The sequence below is a fragment of the Cheilinus undulatus genome, linkage group 22, assembly GCF_018320785.1.
Source record: "Cheilinus undulatus linkage group 22, ASM1832078v1, whole genome shotgun sequence".
Taxonomy (NCBI): domain Eukaryota; kingdom Metazoa; phylum Chordata; class Actinopteri; order Labriformes; family Labridae; genus Cheilinus; species Cheilinus undulatus.
The window spans coordinates 23,822,160-23,839,989 of NC_054886.1; the positions used below are offsets into that span (position 1 = coordinate 23,822,160).

Below are 17,830 nucleotides of genomic sequence, written 5' to 3' on the forward strand. Positions count from 1 at the left end.
ACATTCATTGTGCACCAAGGTGCAGGTGTCCCTTCTCCCGACATTCCCTTTCACAAAGACGATTTTTTATCTTGCAGCTGGAGAGCAACGACCCCTTTTATGTGGTAGTTCAGTGAAGGATCCGCGGAGGTGACCCGGGTTGAAGTAACAGGCTGCACCTCAGGACAAACCTGGACAAACTTCCCCCCTAGTTTCCACCACACTCAGCTCTAACCGCTGTATTTTTCTCCAGTGTGTGTCTGTAAGTGTGTGACAGTGTGCACCGCCTCATTTCACGTGTGTGTTTGTGGCACCTCCCCGCTCCTCCATAGATCTCGTTGCCCCCCTTGTGATAACCTAACACCATGCACTTCTTCTTCTGCTCCTCCTGGCTGCTGCTGCTATAATTCCTCACATTTTCTCCTTTGCCTCTTTTGGTTTTGGACTCCGGACCCCCTTCGCGTCATGTCTCGACGCCTGAAGCCGGCTCCCTTCCAGGACCGCGTGCTTCCTTTGTAACTGGATCTACTTTTTTAATTTTGGAGGGAGAGGAGAGGAGGGCATGCTCTGCTCGTCTCTGGAGAACACTTGCAAAGAGAAGAAAGTAGGAAGAGGAGGATAGAAGAAGAAGAAGAGGAAGCAGCAGAGAGAGACACAGACGGAGAAGCTTCAGAGAGGACTTTGTAGATGTTTGATCAGACCACGACTATGGGCGATGGGAACCACCGCTGTGGACCCAACCCGCTGTGTCCGGACCGGATGGAGACAAAGTGCCGCGCCGAGATAGGGAGCAGGTCCCCGGTTCAGAGCTCCACCGACACCCCGGGGACGTCAGCGTCCACGCCGACGTCGTCCAGCGAGGACGGGCACGACAAACTTTTGGGAGTAGACCCTGACTACTGCCGGAGGATACTAGTGAGAGGTAAGAGAGTAAAATACTAATATTTTAAAACTGTGGAAAAGTAGACCTTACACTGGTAAATTTATGCTGGTTTCCACGAAAGCCAGGCTATTTAAACTGACTAGCAGAACGAGACATCAACATTAGTACTCTGTTATCCCTCTTAAATTTACAATAATGAGAGATGTAATATGTTAAATTTTGTCTTTTGTTTTCCCTCATTTCTCTTGATTAAAAATGCCCAACGTATGTCTGAAATACTCAAAAACAAAAAAGTGAAATCATAATGTATGTAAACTTTTAAAAAGTGTCGTTAACTCAAGGAGTGCCTTCTTATTTCAAAACTAGTGTCCAACAATACTCCACCTCTGGGGCAGCCTGGTAACAATAGGCTACTTTCACTTCCGTGATGCCAAAATGACTGTAACACCAGACCGCACCTGCAAAATACTCAATTTAAGAACAACGTAAAATCCTATTTGAATTAATGTTTGCAGCAGTTGTCAGAACTTCTCTATGCTTGAAATTTTAATGGAAATTTTTCAACATTGCAAGTTAATTAAAACTGACTCATTATAGCTCAATTATAAGGTAAAATACAATGGCAAAGTGTTCATAATTATTAGCATAAATTCACACCTCGAGGCTAGTTTGACGTTTGTAGTAGCTAAGTGAAATATCACGTAGCTTTCCATTGATAGCCACTCTTAATCACTGGGTTTGGGTGTGTATATGTGGGGCTACTTGATTGCCTTTGTGTGCCAGCCTTATGTTCATGTACATGAGAATAATATTTAATTCAGAGGAGTCCACGCCCTCCTGCCAGCAGCCCTCTGAGTCACACTGGGACTCTTAAAAACATTTTAAAAATCACAAATACTTTGTTTGCTTTTTACTTATTTGTTTTTGTAATTTTAGATTATTAAGAAGTCGAATTTAACTTTAAGTACCCGTGTATCCGTAAACAATTGTTTTGAATTTATATTTGAAAACAATTTGTAAAAAAAAGAGTGCACAGTAAAATGTCAGTAAACATTTAAAAACACATAAATATCTTTACATTCACGTAGGTTATTAAAGGCTGTTTTCATTTAGGTTTTTGTTATTATTGTTAATAAAGGGCGTTAAAAAAAAAGTAAAATTTAAATATACTGTTACGTAAAGGGATTTTTCATACTAGAACATACTGATGCTAAATTAATGTAATGCTTTCCAGGAACAGAGTACACTGCACGGTTTTTCCCGTGCATAATCCCATTCACAAAACGCGTAAAATAAAAGCTCAGCTCAGTACTTTTGGTATTTTTTTCTTACAGTGTTGTGCAACTTTTTGCTGGGGAAATAATCAATATGTCGGCCTATTAACCCGCGGTTATATGCGTATATTAACGTACCCTAGACTGAGTGATTTCTTGTCTGCACAGTTTGGGTTTATAATAAAGTATTTAATTCCTAGGCGCACAGAATTAGCTTGTTTAGCTAAAAATACAATTTATGCAGCCAAGAACAATTTTAAAGAGTAGAGTTGTCAATGGAAAAAGAAGGCAAGAGAGAAAAAATGTAAATGAGCTAACATATTAGACGTATCTGCAGATATGATTATGGTCATGTTGAACAAGCGTGTCCAAAGCATCGTTCAGTTCCAGTATTTTTATAACATACACTTTTGTTTAGATAGTTGCTTTAACAGTATGAGAGGGCTCTATTTTATATTTAGAATATTTTCCATACAGCCAACAAGACAAAACTCTTTATTTTTCACATAAGCCCTTGTAGGCTGGCAGGTGTTCCTATATTCTCAATAAACCATGTCTACTGTGTCGTTGTTGTGTTTTTATGAGTCGCTGGTTGTAAAGGTTGTCCAACAGAGGCGGAAGAGGCCTGCAGAAGCACAAGAAGAGAGGTTTTTTTTTTTTTTTTGCATTCAGTCCTCTGCACGTAGCAAACGACGCCTTCAGTGTCAGGATTTGTTTTTAAAGCTTGATACAGGAGGGGTGCTTTTTTCCTTCAGCACAGAGGCAGGGGTCACCGAGAGGTCAGCGGGTCTGCCGTGTAACCGCTGCCCCCTCTCCTCTTGCTGCACTTTGAGCTGATATTTTACAACAAGGGAACGTTTTAATTTTCCCCACTGTGTTTCTATGTATTTGGAGGATTTTGTGGAATCACTGGTGCGGAGTCTAGCCTGCCTGGTGACACATTACGCATGGCCATTACGCGTGCGTAAAGATGGAGACCTCTGAGGCATGTTTCATTACGTAGCGAATACCAGAACACTTGAGAACGACTGCCTGTAACTATGAGGCCGAAATAGCTGTTTAATCCATACATATGGATCGGTTATCAATTGAATCAATCTGCTGTTACAGACAATGGCACAGTTTTCATTTTACGCATTGAGTCTCCTTCACTTCACTTACTGTATTTATTCCCCCCAATCATCTCATGTTAAAATGGCTCAATCAGAAGGAGAAAAAACAAGTCAAATATTGACTTTAAACAAACAAATATTATTACAAATATGCAAAAAAAAAAAAAAAAAAAAAAAAAAATTAAAAACCTTTGTGGTGTTGTCCCCCTTATAGAATCCTGGATCCATGGATGTTCGGTTCTATCAGTTATGTTTCATATTTAATTCAGGCCTCTTCATATTTTATTCGGTTGCATATTTTATGAAGTCAAAACCCTGGACAAAGAGAAAGGCTTGTCTGGCCTGCGCTTCTGTTCAATGTGATAAATACGAACATATATTCTCTGTTACAGTGCAGCCAGAATACGCAAATATTGAGGGAACAAGACACCTTTTAAAATCTATAACGAATAAAAATGAGGTTGCTTTTTTCCTCTTTTTTGTGAGTGTGGACATATTATCTTCAGGATCCTATGTGGAGTAAATTGTCTGCGAAATTACCCTTTCCGTCTAATTTTTATTTTACATTTGTAATACATTTAATACAGTCTATTGCATAACTTGTAATCTCAAGGTTTCGTTTATATTATTTTTTAATTGGCTTTCTGTATTTCATATCAAAAATAACTTGTGTAACTATAGAAACAACAAAATCCTAATAAATCAAATAAAACTAAAGGCACAGCGCATGCCAACAGATTCAAGTCAGTAAAAATAGTACTAGAATAAAGACTTACATCAATGAGGAATCTAAAAAAATAAAAATAAAAATAAAAACCAAGATCAAAGGCGTGACAAAATGCCACGTTTTAATGGGAATGTGTAGCCACGCGCACTCTGCTCTTGTTTTGGGTGCACAATGACGCATAACTTGGAAGTGAAACAGTCGACACTGACGCCCCGATCACGTTGTCTCTCTACTTTGGGATGAACTAAATGTCAGGCAGGGGAATAAGGTGGTGCCATCTTTTATGTGCGTCACTTCTGGTTGGAACAGAGTGAATAGTTCAACAGTTTAACCGGACAAAATGTGCTCAGAAATTTTGGCAAAAGAGCAGAATTCACATTGTGAGGGCAGTTTTATCACGCACGATTATTATCGGTCAAAAGTTTCCAGTGGAGTCTTCAAACTGTCATGGCTTTGAATTAAGGATTTAAATTCCAGTCTAAAACCATTAAAAGACAATATATATTCTTTAATTTAAAGCACGCAAAACTGTTGTGTATCTGTAACCACGGCGATTAACATTATGCAGGCAGTGTTGCTTAAAAATCTCAACATTCCTTAAATATAAATCAAATAAACAATCTGTTTCATAAGATGTGGCATGAGCACCCACTCATTTAGATTTACAGAGTGGTGTCTGGCCTGTGAATTGTTGGGTGTTATTCACTACACAGCTGTGTTTAGTGGGGTCTACAGCACACAAGGATGAAATAAACACCCCCTCTCTATGGAAAGTACACACGTATATTGTTTACCTCATAAAAGCTCTTATTTTCTCTGTGAAGCTTTTAGCCAATAGCACAGCTCATATTAATATTACATCAGTTTTCTTAACGTAGCCTGTAGTTACTCGAGCTTGAACAGAAGGTGTGTTTATCTGTTATCTATATCCTTACACCGAATGCAATCCTACGTTTAAGCCATCGTTTATAGTCTTCGTTTGGACAAAGTGGTGTCAAACGCAAATTAACTGAGACTGTTGGGGTTCTTTTTCGTACAGACGCCAAGGGCACCATCAGGGAGATCGTCCTGCCAAAGGGACTCGACTTGGACCGGCCCAAGCGCACGCGGACCTCCTTCACGGCCGAGCAGCTGTACCGACTCGAGCTCGAGTTTCAGCGGTGCCAGTACGTCGTGGGCCGCGAGCGCACCGAGCTCGCGAGACAGCTGAATCTCTCAGAAACGCAGGTAAGAACGAGCTTGTCTCAGAGTTTATATTAAACAGTAGGTGTGGTGTCGCTCCATACTAAATATTGTACTTGAAAACTCGATTTTCTGCCATCAAATTTAGTCTTTTGTTGTCTTGAATCTCAAGCTTGAAGGTTGGCCATGTGTCCTCGTAATAGTTGGTTTAAAGGGGGAAATGGTGCAACAAGCCAGAAAACGCTAATGTTTGTAAAAAAGAGAAAAAAATCAAAAGACAACCAAAAACAGCTAAAAAAGATTTTTTAACAATAAGTAAGAAAATCAAATATAAGTGTGACATAAAGGCCATCACCAGAGTTTTTTATTCAAAACGGAGCAGCCTTATCGGAAACTAAGCTAGTTGCAGCCACTGGTAGCTAAGTAAGGGTTTGAATCCTCTCTAAAGACCTTTAGACCTCAAAAACTGGACTTCCTGTATTCTGACTCATTTTATTAGTCACTTAGAATAAAAGTACAGTGTCTTGAGCTTTTAATGCCTTTATTCAGAGAAGAGGGCAGTGAGTACTGTCAGACAGGGATAAGAGAGAGAGGGAGAGACATGTGGGAAAGGAGCCACAAGCTGGACTTGAACCTGGGCAGCCTGTGACAATGGGCTTTACCTAACCCCCAGGTCATCTACGCTGCATTTTCCATTTTTTAGCTCAAAAATATATGCTAAAGCTAGAAGGAGGTAGTGCTGTCTTGAACGTAATGCTAAAGTTCGGGAAAAAAAATCATGACCTAAATGGTGAGAATAAAACAAAACTACCAGTACAAACAAAATGGGGAAGATTTTTTGTTGACGTAGCAGTAGCCTTGCCATCAGCAGGCCTAGCTAGTTCGGGCCTAAGCTTGGACGTAGCACATATTTAAATTCAGTACATTTATCATGTCATAAGAGCAACCAATGTTGTTGAGGTTTTTCATTATAATAAGTAAATTACTAAGATGTATTGTCACATGTAAATTTAGTCCTCTAATTTCTCTCTCTTTATAGTAATAATCTGCCTTTTTTTTCTCCAACATTGCGATTGTGATTTAATCTGCCATTTTTTCATAATTTTCCTCATTGGATGTATTTCTCTACTAAAAACAATAACTCGTTTTACATTATAACAAGCACACTATTTACTTCATTAAAAAAAAGGCTAAACAATTTTGAAAAAATAAGTATTTGCGAATATTTTTACTTATTGCCAATTTACTATGAATCGTTGAATGATGTCGTTCTCATTTTTAATGACAGAGATATACAAAAACTAGACAGTAGGATTTTTGCAAACCATTCAAGACAAAATTAAATGTTGTGATGTGTAGTACAGAACATCTCTGTTGCAAAAAAAAACTATTAAAGTGGTATTTTGAAACACATTTCAGGTCAACGAAATATTGCACACTCTGCAATTTGAAAACTGCAGTAGGACATATTGTGATTTAACCTAAATTGCGATGAATTGCCCAGCCCTACCTCTTAGCCAATCAGAGATGAGGAGTTGAAACATTGTCCCGCCTAAAAACAGCCCCAAGTGGTGCTCTTAAATTAGCATATCTTATGGCTGACCTTGAATATTCTCTTTTCAGTGGAGTAGCTATTTTTAAAAAAGACTCACAAATACATATTACACATAAAAGGCCATGAATGTTTGTGCACGTGCAGAAGGCCTTGATTGTGTGTGGAGGGTACATGTGGTAAAAGTAAAACTTTACATTCAGTTTTTTTTCCAAAATTCAGCGACGTTATCACATAAATATGCTTTTAAAGAATATCTCACCATGTCCACGTATGAAAAATTTAAACACTTGCCTGATACCACCAATAGATGAGTCAATGCCTGTGACTCATGCAACCTCAATAAGGACGCTTTCATCAGAGGGTGGAAGTTAAAGGTGTAACGCTGCATCTGGTGTTGCTATCAAGGACGACCCACACAATGACATTTTTAACCGTTTTTTTTTTCTTGAATATGAACGTTATCTGAAATCTTTCATTTTCTGCCCATATAAAAACAGCAATGTTTATGCATTTAAGACTACTACAGCCGCGTTGGAACGACGTAGGAGCACGTTGGTCCGTTAATGCAGATACTTCAAGGCTCTGTCAAACAGCTCGCGCTCTTCATTCAAATTTTCCTCCAGCGCAGTGAGCCCAACCCCTCTGTGTTTGTTTAAAGCGTCACATCTGACGCATTGACGTAAAAAGAATGCTATAGCGTGAATGGGATCTCTACTCTTTTTATTTCAGGATTTATGGCTCGTTTTTCTGTATTATTATAATTTTTTATTTTTTTTTATTCAGGCGATGATTACTTAAATAAATAAAGACCACATTACCATCTTGTGAAGAAAATATTCAAAGAAAATTAATTAAGTAGGTTTATGGCGCTCCAACCACATTAGTGTTGCATTTTGACTCAATTTTTCGATTCATGATTCAAAAGCTTTTTGATGTTTTCTGTGTAGCTTCATATATTTTATTTTCTGGGAGATTACTTATTTTTCCCTCCAAAGTTATTTTTTGTTGCTGCCGTGATATCGTTATTTAGATCGAAGCAAGCATATATGTGCATTTTTTTGTCTTGCGTCGCTATTTTTTAATAAATGCGTCCGTGGAAAACAATCATTTTCAGAATAGGGCAGTTTTGCTTGCTTTTCTGTCTCGTAAACAGGATAGATAATGTATAAAACGGCGACTTTCAATAATAATAAGACGGATATGATAGAGACACGAAAAATACTGTGAAATATAAATGAATTCTGTTCAAAATCAACCCTTTTATTCATGTTGTGCAGATTATGAGCACGTAGCAGCAGCTCTGTAGGCCTTTTGATCTTTGCAGACTTTAATCAGCTCTTGTGTAAAAACACTTGTTGCTGGAACTTTACGCGCCACTTTGAAGGAGGCCAACATTATAATAACCACAAAATAACACACTCAAACATAGAGGTGATGTGTGTGTGTGTTAGTGTGTGTGTGTGTGTGGGAACACAGAGCAGCCACTGTGTCCCTCATTAGTGCTGACACTCGGGGTGTTAATGGGAGGGCCTGAGCTTCCTGCTGCTGTGAGGAGACGCTGTGAGGGCGGCACACGATTGGCTGAGAGAAAAACTGTGTGACCTTCAAAGTGAGAACAAAATGTAAATACTCTTTTCAGTAATGGCTGTGAAATATTAAACCCAATGCTCTGAATTTCCCCTTAATGCTGTGTACCATTGAAGCAGCTTTTAAGAGTGATCGAAAGGCTTTTAGTTTGCATTAGAGGACTTTTCTTTTCTTCGTATTATCTTCTTTTATTTCTGGCGTTTGCATATTTTTTAAGCGAATGCATCATTCAAGGCTAATCTGGACAAATCACAAAAAAACATAGAAGCTCTCAAAGTTTTAGTTGCTTTCAAAGAGACTTGTTTGGGCTAGTTTGACGTGATTTGCGGTGTTTGTTGATGTTTTTTTTACTGCGCTGCTCAAGGCTTTCACAGGAGGTAGTTTGATGTTCATCTTCAAATTAAAGGTCGCAGGATTTAAAAGCTACTCCATTATAGCAAAGTGTGTTTATAGGCTATTTAAATCTCTGTTATTCGTTTTTAAAAAGAGTATTCAGAAGAGACATGGGCTTTGAATATCTATCTATCTATCTATCTATCTATCTATCTATCTATCTATCTTCTTGTCAAGTTGTGACTAAAGTTTGTGTTTCAAAAAAGTTTTTTTTCATTGTGGGGAATTTTATTTTCCAAATATCAGTCTTTTTTAAATAATTATTGTTTTGGTACAAAATTTGACTTTGGAAAAGATTTCAAGATTCATTCAATTTAGTTTTAGTGAAATTAATTCAGCAATGACATTTCATTTCGATTTCAGTAAAAACCGCATTGTCAAAGAAACCATTTCTGTTCCAAAATTATTTAAACAAATCGAAAATAATACAGCATTCAGCTTCAGCGGAGAATTTGTGTTAAAAAATTACAATTTGAACGTTTTTATCAAAAAACACAAACAACCGTGCATCTCCTTTTGTTTAAAGAAACTTTGTGTAAAGTTTATCTCAATTAAAAATTCACAGAGCCCGATTCTGAACGTGTCCAAATGTGACAGGCCTCTTTATCTGTGACTGAAACACACATACTAATTACAATAATATGGGAGGTTGTTGGATCGTTAAGTGTTTTTTAACAATGTTTGGGGATTTGGTCATTGACCCATGGAGTAACTCCAATTAGTTTGGTCAGGTATTCAAACTGATCACGCAATGAGGCAGCACACATTGGAGACACACAAACGCACACAAACACACACACAAACGCAGAGACGCAAGTGGACGGAAGAAAACCTCAATTAGACCGTTATAACACAGAGTTGTAGAAACTTAGTCCTGAGAATTATGCGGCTGTCCGGAGGCTTAAAACGACATAAAACACATAGGCTTATTTTATTTTACTATGTATGTCAGATATCTTTAAATTATCTCACACTGAACTTGTTTTACTCAGATCTTTAATGATTCCAACTTTCATTATTCTTACGATACTTGGGCAAAGTTTAATTGTGATTCCAGCTTTTGAATTGATTTTTCAAGATGTAAACTTTATTTACATCAGACAGCATAGGTTTTTAACAACAACAGGAAGCTACTGTGCTCGAGCTAAAAGACAATATTGCAAATATGAAATTTATATACCTAAAGTGGGCACATAAAAAAAAAAAATCAAGAATAAATTCTGAACCCAACTCACTACGAAATAAGCGTTGGTATTTGAGCACCACAAGGAAAAACAGCGTTTTTACTGCAATAAATTACATGGCAAACTATTTCTAACCCATAAAATTTCTTTTGAAACAAGTTCCACAAAATACTTGTCGTTTCATGACGAACACTGACAGCCTGCTGCTATTGAATTATGCTGCTATTGAATTATACTTCTGTAAAATACGCCTCTTTTGTACGGTTTTATTCTCCCTAACGTCCGAGTTTAATCGTCCAGACTTCACATTTAGCACAAATTTCGCAGAGTTAAGCTCGTATTCGACCACAAGTTTCAACTGAAGACATAAAAACGTAGATTTAATAAAAATAAATCGACCACATTCAAATGTTTAAGTGCAAACTGGCGCCAAAACAAACTTATTTTGTCTCCACGCTGCAACGTCAACCGTTAACCCTTGGTACGTACAGTACAGTTATCACTTCTGGTAACGCGTTGCTAAGTAACCAGTTACCGGCTTCGAGGTAGCCCTCCGCCCCGGCAGGTGGCTCACACAGCAGGAGGAAGTATCTCTGTGGGAGCCCTCTGTTCTTCTTAGTTGTTTCTATTTTTCTTTTTCTTTTTCTTTTTTTTTTTTTTTTTTTTTTTTTAGAAAGATTAAGGAGGAGTAACCAGCCCTCATTTTCGAGGTATGTGTCGGTTTCTGCCCGTGAAGGCTAGCTTTATTTGAAGTCTAGTACTACTTCAAAACAATAATATTACGGTCTCATAAAATGTCTAATCTTTCTTTGATAAGTATGAACGTTTACAGGCTCATTCTGCCGTTAAGTTCAAAATTGCTTCACTTAGGCTAAAGCTAGCCTTGTGAGCTTCTTTATTTGGCAGCTACATAGTTTAAATGAACACGTTCTTGTTGTTTTCCCTTCCTGTTTGCAAAACCTTTGTCAGAGTGACTCCAGCGACTTTTGAGCTCCTTTTTTAAAGGTATGGTGTGTTGATAATTTAGGTATAATCTTGGACTTATTTGTGTTCCCATTCATTTAATTATACTCTAATTTAACAAAGGTAAAAGCAAGGTGTCTACGGAGACTTAAAAAGTCTAAAAAGTTGATCAATCAATTTTGCAAAAATTAAGGCCTTTAAAAAGAATGAAAAAGTTTTACATGCAAGGCTATCAGGCCCTAGATTTTGTAACATAAAACGTTTTTATTCATCAAACAAAGTTGTAGGCTTATCTATATAATATGAAACACATGATCAATGAATTAGGATGTGCTGGTATTACTTTATTGTATGCTGGAAGAATTCTCAGCCAATCTAGACATATAGAAACAAATTATTAAAATGAATAGAACTCAACTGTAGTGAGCTATAGCTTATCAGCTTTAACAGCAAAGTGGCTATTATGACTGTACTATGACTATAACTAGATTTAGGCCGCTTAAGTTAAGACAATATCCGACCTTCCAGCTGCTTTAAGGTAGTGAACTTCTCTCATTTTTTTTCCTCAAAAGACTCCTAGAAAGTTTACTTTGCATGCTGCACACACACACAAATAACTTGCATTTTTATATCATGTTTTTATCCTTCAATCAAAATAGGTTCTTAACATGTATGAAGAGAGTCTTGAAAAAAATTTTTTCAAGTATTACATTTAATGACAGATTTTCTTTGTATCCTGGAAAGGCTGTAATGGCAAATGATAAATGAATTTTAATTTCACACTTGTTTTATGTTTTAAAGTTGATTGTCTTTGTACTTTGGCATTTTGGCATCTGTTTTGTTTACATTTACATTTTTTTTTTTTAAAAGCACAAAGAAAGGGGAGTTTTCAAACATTGTTTTTGACTCCTCCATCAGTGTGACTCTTACAGGTTTTAGTACTCCATGCTGTGTGGTCACCCTAAAGCTCTCTGTCCTCCTGAGTTGAGTGCAGCTGACGTCTAGCTAACGCCATTGTATCAGTCCATTGTTGTTTGCAGCTCGTCCGTGGACAAGCTATGGATTTAATGGTCTCTGCGCTGTGTTAAACTGGTTTAATCCTGCCACAAATGGGAGAGACGAATCATGTTTAATCTTTAATGTAAAGCTGGCTGAACGATGTGCAGATGTGGCCGAGTGTTTGCATTTGTTTGCCTGATTTGTCGCAGTTGTTTGATGACACAGTCAAACCGGATTTCGATTAGACATTGAGTGAATGTATAGTCAGGATATAGCTTATAGGTAGGATGGTTTAAACGTTTTAAAAGGCCTCACGCTCTGTATAAAGCTGGTAAAATGTAATGTCCAACAGCAGGGCTTGTGTAGTGCTTTTATAGAGGGGAAAACAGGTGTTAAAACCAGACTTAACACCATTTTTTGTTGTGTTTTGATGCACGAGGGTGATGGATATAAGGAAGGCTTATTTACTTATTTTTGGTTTTACCATGATAGAAGTATTTTGTGCCAGTGGTAAACAGGTAACAAACTTTTAAACCAATTTTAGGGAAGTCCAGCAAGTTATGATTTTAAATTATGTGTTCATAAATACTAGAATAGTTGTTTGGACTTTTACTGTAAAGTGGTGTATTCTCTTAACACAAGATTAAGTGATTTGTTGCAGAAAATGTGTTAAAAAGATGAGAATTACCAATTTAGTCTTATTTAGCCTCAATTTGAGATTGAATGAAAATTCTGCCGTTGAAATCCTGCAAAAAACATCATACAGAGTTGGGTGTCTCTGTGCTTTGGATGTTGTAAATGTCTCTCAGGCTCTTAAAGTTACTGTTAGTTACTGTAGTAGAACTTTGTTCTTATGTGTTTGAAACATGGTTCAGAGGCTTTTATACCCACACAAGTTCCTCCTTCGCAGGGATAGGCAACTTGGATGGCGTGGATTGTCGCAATAATTTGTTCTAACTCACGGGCCACATTGAGTAAAAATGGGGGCTGCATGTGGCCCACCCCTGCTCGAGAACAAGCTCTTCGCTTTTCTCAGAGTCATGCCAATTCCTCACTTCAGTGAGGCTTTTATTTTGTCAAGTTGGCTCTGAAGTCATTGTTGATTAATAAAAAGCAAGATGAGGAAAAGCCATGCAATCCAGCTTGTGCTGGAATCTGAATGTCTGAAACACAGTTGTTATAAAACGCATTGTCAGTATACTTTCAGTTTAATTTTCAGGGCTTTGTATACAAATATTTAGGTTTTACTGGTATATTTAGCTGCCAACTGGAGTTTTAACATGTTGTGTTTACCCTCTTTAAAATGAACAGTTTACCCACTTTTAAAGAGCATAAAAATTAAGAGTATACTCATTTCTGCACACACCACTACACCACTGGTTATACTGATATTTCTAGATTCATTGTAGCCGATACCGATATTATCATGCATGCTTTTTCTCTACATAATAAGTCTCTCCTGTCATAGAATGACTGTTTTTGAAACAAAAAGAAATCAAGGCACACAAAATTTGTTTATGCTTTAAATGATAGAATATAGACATTTAGTAATGAAAAACAAAGAAATAATTAAGATTACACAAAATGTATTTGTAACGATGACAGTAAAACCAAGCTTTATCTGCCTGTTTGAGTGCCACAGTCATCCCTGTACCAAAGAGCTCTGTAGAGCACTTAAAAATGCGACCCTTTTTTTGTACAGCTCATCCTCTCAATTTAAATAAATCTCCTAACTATACAACAGGTTTTTTGGATGGTTTACTGAGACAGTCATAAAAGTGCTTAGAATAAGACAAAAAACACACTCTTCTTAAGTGCAAAAATGCTGTTTCTAAAACTTCAGCCCTTGGTACATACTTTAAACTTTAAGGACTGAGGATGAAAAGAGACACAAACCTCAGCAGAGGTAAGTCTGTCCGTTCTGATTCAAACACCACAAATGTGAAGCTCCACCTTGTTGTATATCCCGACAACATTACGATACGTACAGCCGATATATCGGCTGTATATTTCATTAATGATTATCCTAGCTGCCAATAGGGATAAAGCTGAACTATTATCTGTCCATACCAATATCATGTTAATAAAATTGCGCGTCACTAATTTTGATGCTTCAAGAGACAGTATGGAAGCCTGCAGGGGACACACTCTGCCAAAAAGCAAACCCAATAAATCTCACTAAAATGATGGATTTAAGCTTCTATCTCAGAATGTGTAGCCACTGCAGCGTCTTTTACTCATTCAGCTCCAGGAGAAACATTCACTGTTGTATCTGATATGATTTTGAAACACACCTTAGTGTGAAGCCGCTGACCTCAGACAGATGAAAAAATAGTTTTATTTCTTAACTTCACAAGAACACAGAGAAAAAGGGAATTAAAAAAGTCACTTGTGATTCATGTGAAAGCTGTTAAATCTAAATGACTTTATTGGTTAACAGTGGCGTGCACAACCAGTTTAACTAGAAGCCTTTATATGTTCTAAATTCAGGAAAGTAGAATTGCTTTGGTGTTTTTATAGGACTTGAAAATTTTTGTAAACCAGTATGAAAAGTTAGCTTTTACCTTTTCAAATCAGACAACTACCTAAAGAGAAAATGCCCAAAAATCATCAAGAAGCCTTAAATAGTATATATAAAGGAAGATACAGCTTTTTTGTTGAAATTAGACAAAGAGCCCTTTTGAAAGTAGGACCACCACATTCTATTGGAAAATCCAGAAATATCAGCAAACGTTTCTATAATATAGATTTAGAAAGGCATAGCTTTGACATCATCCTAGGAGTTTACTCCAAAATTACTCTATAGTAAAAGTTAAGGATGTACGAATTTTGATTTTTGCCGATATCCAATATGCCAGTTTTTTACAAAATAATTTTAGTTGATACCGATGTTGAAATGTAGTTCAGACCTAAAACTTTAGTCCTTAAAAGACATAATTTAAAGTTTGAGGATGAACAAATGAATGAATTTCAGCCCTTAAAACAGACTTTACATCAGAGGAATTATGATTCATGAAGATAAAGACTTCAGCTGACGTAGGTCTGTCCATCTATCCTTAAACTCCACTAACTCATTTCTACATGGGCCAATATTTACAGCTGATATAGGTGGATTTTTACAGTCAAAATATCAGTTGCAATAATTTGCTGAAATATTCAAATCTGCCAAAAGAATGTTCACTAATATCTGAAAATATCGTTATCATACTGCTAATATAATACATCCCTACTAAAAAAAAATATGAAACTGCAATATAAAATAATAGGTATACAAAAAACACTACAAAAAATATTTCCGTCTAATTGAGAAGCATTTATATGGTATTGATAAAGAAAAATATGTTTTTTTCTTCTTTTTTCTTTTTTTTTAGACTTGAAAAGAGACACAGACACAAACTCACGGCCTTTTTTTTTGCACCAGTTTATCCATAAAGCTAGTATTTTTTAATTTTGTTTAGAAAAATCCAGAAATGCCAGCAAGAAATAATTATATGATGAAAATAAATACGATTAGTAACGATAGAAGAATCATTACTGGGGAAAAAAAGTAAAAGGAGCACTCTTTTGTCATGTTTTTCTATTTGGGTGTGAAGACAAGTCCTGATTTTTTCCAAAATGAGTATAACAAACGTTGCAAGAAAAAAACTCAAATCCAACTCAAAAAATCAAGAAGCAATTTCATAATGTCCTGTTTAGGGATGCACCATATTATCGACATGATACGGGAATCAGCAGATATGAGCTGTAAAAAAGACTGGGACAACAGACATGTCTTTTTCTTTTTTAATCATCATTCCTTACAGTTCAATGTATGTTTTAAGCCATGAAATGTGCAATTCTTAAAGTTTAAATCGTGTGTTTTAAGGACTTGAAACTTAGTTCTGAACTATATTTAATTGCCATTTTTTTAATCTTTATCAGCCAAACTGGCATATTAGATTTTGCAAAAATCTACTATTGTGCATCGCTAATCCTGTTTGGAAAGTCGAATAGTTTTGCCATTATATACGAAGTAAATATATACAGGCATTCTTGGCTTCCTCTTTTCAAACATTACGTAGAGCAACTTTTTTTTTTCACAAAACTTCCACCACCCCTAGAAAAACATCCAAATTACTAGAGGTGTTTGTATGGTATCTGGTAGCTTGGGCCTTGTTATAGTAAATAGAAATGCCAAGTGAATTGTTTCACCCATTTGAAGATAACATCTGTTTTACTTAACATAGAACAACAGCTTACAGCCATAAAAATGTTAAAATGTAAATAAAGAAGAATTTATATGGCGAGAGAAGGATGTGAAAACAGTTATCGTGCCAATGTGAAGGGAGCACACTATTGGCTTGTTTTTATACCACAACTTTTTCTAGACAAAACTGGCACATAAGGCAGGAAATCTGGAGGATATCTAGAAGAAATTTCTTAATTTTAGTTGAGGAAAGAGCCATAGTTTTGCCCTTGCAAAGTAAATAATTTCAGGAGCACATTCTTGTTTTTCAACAGATTTAAAGAGAAACTTTATATTTAAAAAAAGACTCCCCCAACTCTAGAGGAACTCTGTAGGATGTAAATTGAGGATTTACTAATCATTCTGGCTTTGTTTTAGTGTTAAATAGAAACAAGTACATATATAAAAGAGGAAACCTGCTTTATTCCCAATAAAATGAAAGCTTATGGTAAAATAACTATGAAAATATGATCTAGGAACATTTATGGAAAGTAAATTTACAGTTATGCTAATGTTAAAGTGGTAAACAGACACAGGTGTCACCTTGATACGTGTACTTCCAATCATTAAAAAGAGAAAACTTTTTCTGAATCGGACCAGTCGCTCAGAATTCTACTTTCTGTGTTTCCCTCCGAAGGCCGAGGGGATCTGAGACAAGACGACAAGCAGCGTTTATGCGTCTCCGTACAGTGAATGTCCTCGTTGTGTGTTTTGTTCTCCATGACGGCCCAGACAGACGGTATCTGGCCGCTCGTCTGGCGCGTCGAGGACCCGGCCATGACGTATAGCGGCGCAGATGCAGCAGCTAGGCGGGGAACACAGAGCGAGGATTGTCCAAACACTTCGAATAGAGAAAGAGAGAGGAAGGGAGGCAGACAGACAGACAGACGGACACTTACACTCTTTGTGCTCTCTGTTATAATGTTGGGCTTGTAAAGGACTAACTTGGTGGAGACCTAAAGAACAGGAACTTTTGTCTGACGCGCTGATGGTCAGTGAGAAACCTGTGAGGCTCTGATTACCTAATCAGTTGATTAGATAATCAGAAGTGCATCGCAGCAATTAAGTCCCTTTTTTGCCTTCGTCCTTAATCACTCTCTCAGATTGAATTGACTTGTTTCATCAGCTTCTGGCACACTGAAGTGTGTGATTTTTGTGTGTGTGAAGTGAAGGATGGTGTAATTTTCTAAACATATGGAGGACAAAATACTCCTACTGATGTGAAAACAGGAAAATCAGCAAAATGAGATACAAGAGGTTTTCACTTTGTGGACACAGGAACACCCAAACGCAAAGTCAGTACTCAAAGGTGAAGTAATGCAGTTTGCCTTGCAGATTACTTAAAAAAAATGGTTCCTTTTAATAGGAACATCAAGCCATGTCCAAACGAACTCTCCAAAGCAACCTGTCAACAAGAAAAAAAATACATGTCTCCGGGACAAATCTGCTTACAAAGGTCAAACGTGCACTTTGTCATTCAACAGGTGTAAGTAATTTATCTGACATGAAGTAATTTATCTGACAGATTACCTTAAATAACTCTAAAAACCCTTAACAGGGCAAAACAGAGATGTGTTAGGAAAGGCATTAAAGAAACAAGCTTACAAAATGAGCAAATATGCGGCCCGTTTTGCATGCACAAGCTTGAAAAACCTTGAAAGAAGGTTATGCATTTCAAAATCTCAAATTTAGCTGCAGAATTCAGAAAGCATTCTCAAATTTGAACACCCCTGCGTCTTTCTCTTTCCAGCTGTGAAAACAAAACCC

At 36.9% G+C, this 17,830-nt stretch overlaps 1 protein-coding gene across 1 annotated transcript in view; it reads left to right on the forward strand.

Moving 5' to 3' along the window:
- Window positions 1-493: 493 nt before the first annotated feature.
- vax2 (ventral anterior homeobox 2) overlaps window positions 494-17,830 on the forward strand; it is a 40,575-nt gene continuing 23,238 nt past the window's right edge. The window contains exons 1-2 of the mRNA XM_041778957.1: window positions 494-901; window positions 5,015-5,202. Coding sequence (XP_041634891.1) covers window positions 667-901; window positions 5,015-5,202 — 423 coding nt within the window. The 5' untranslated portion in view covers window positions 494-666. The remainder of the gene's footprint in view (window positions 902-5,014; window positions 5,203-17,830) is intronic.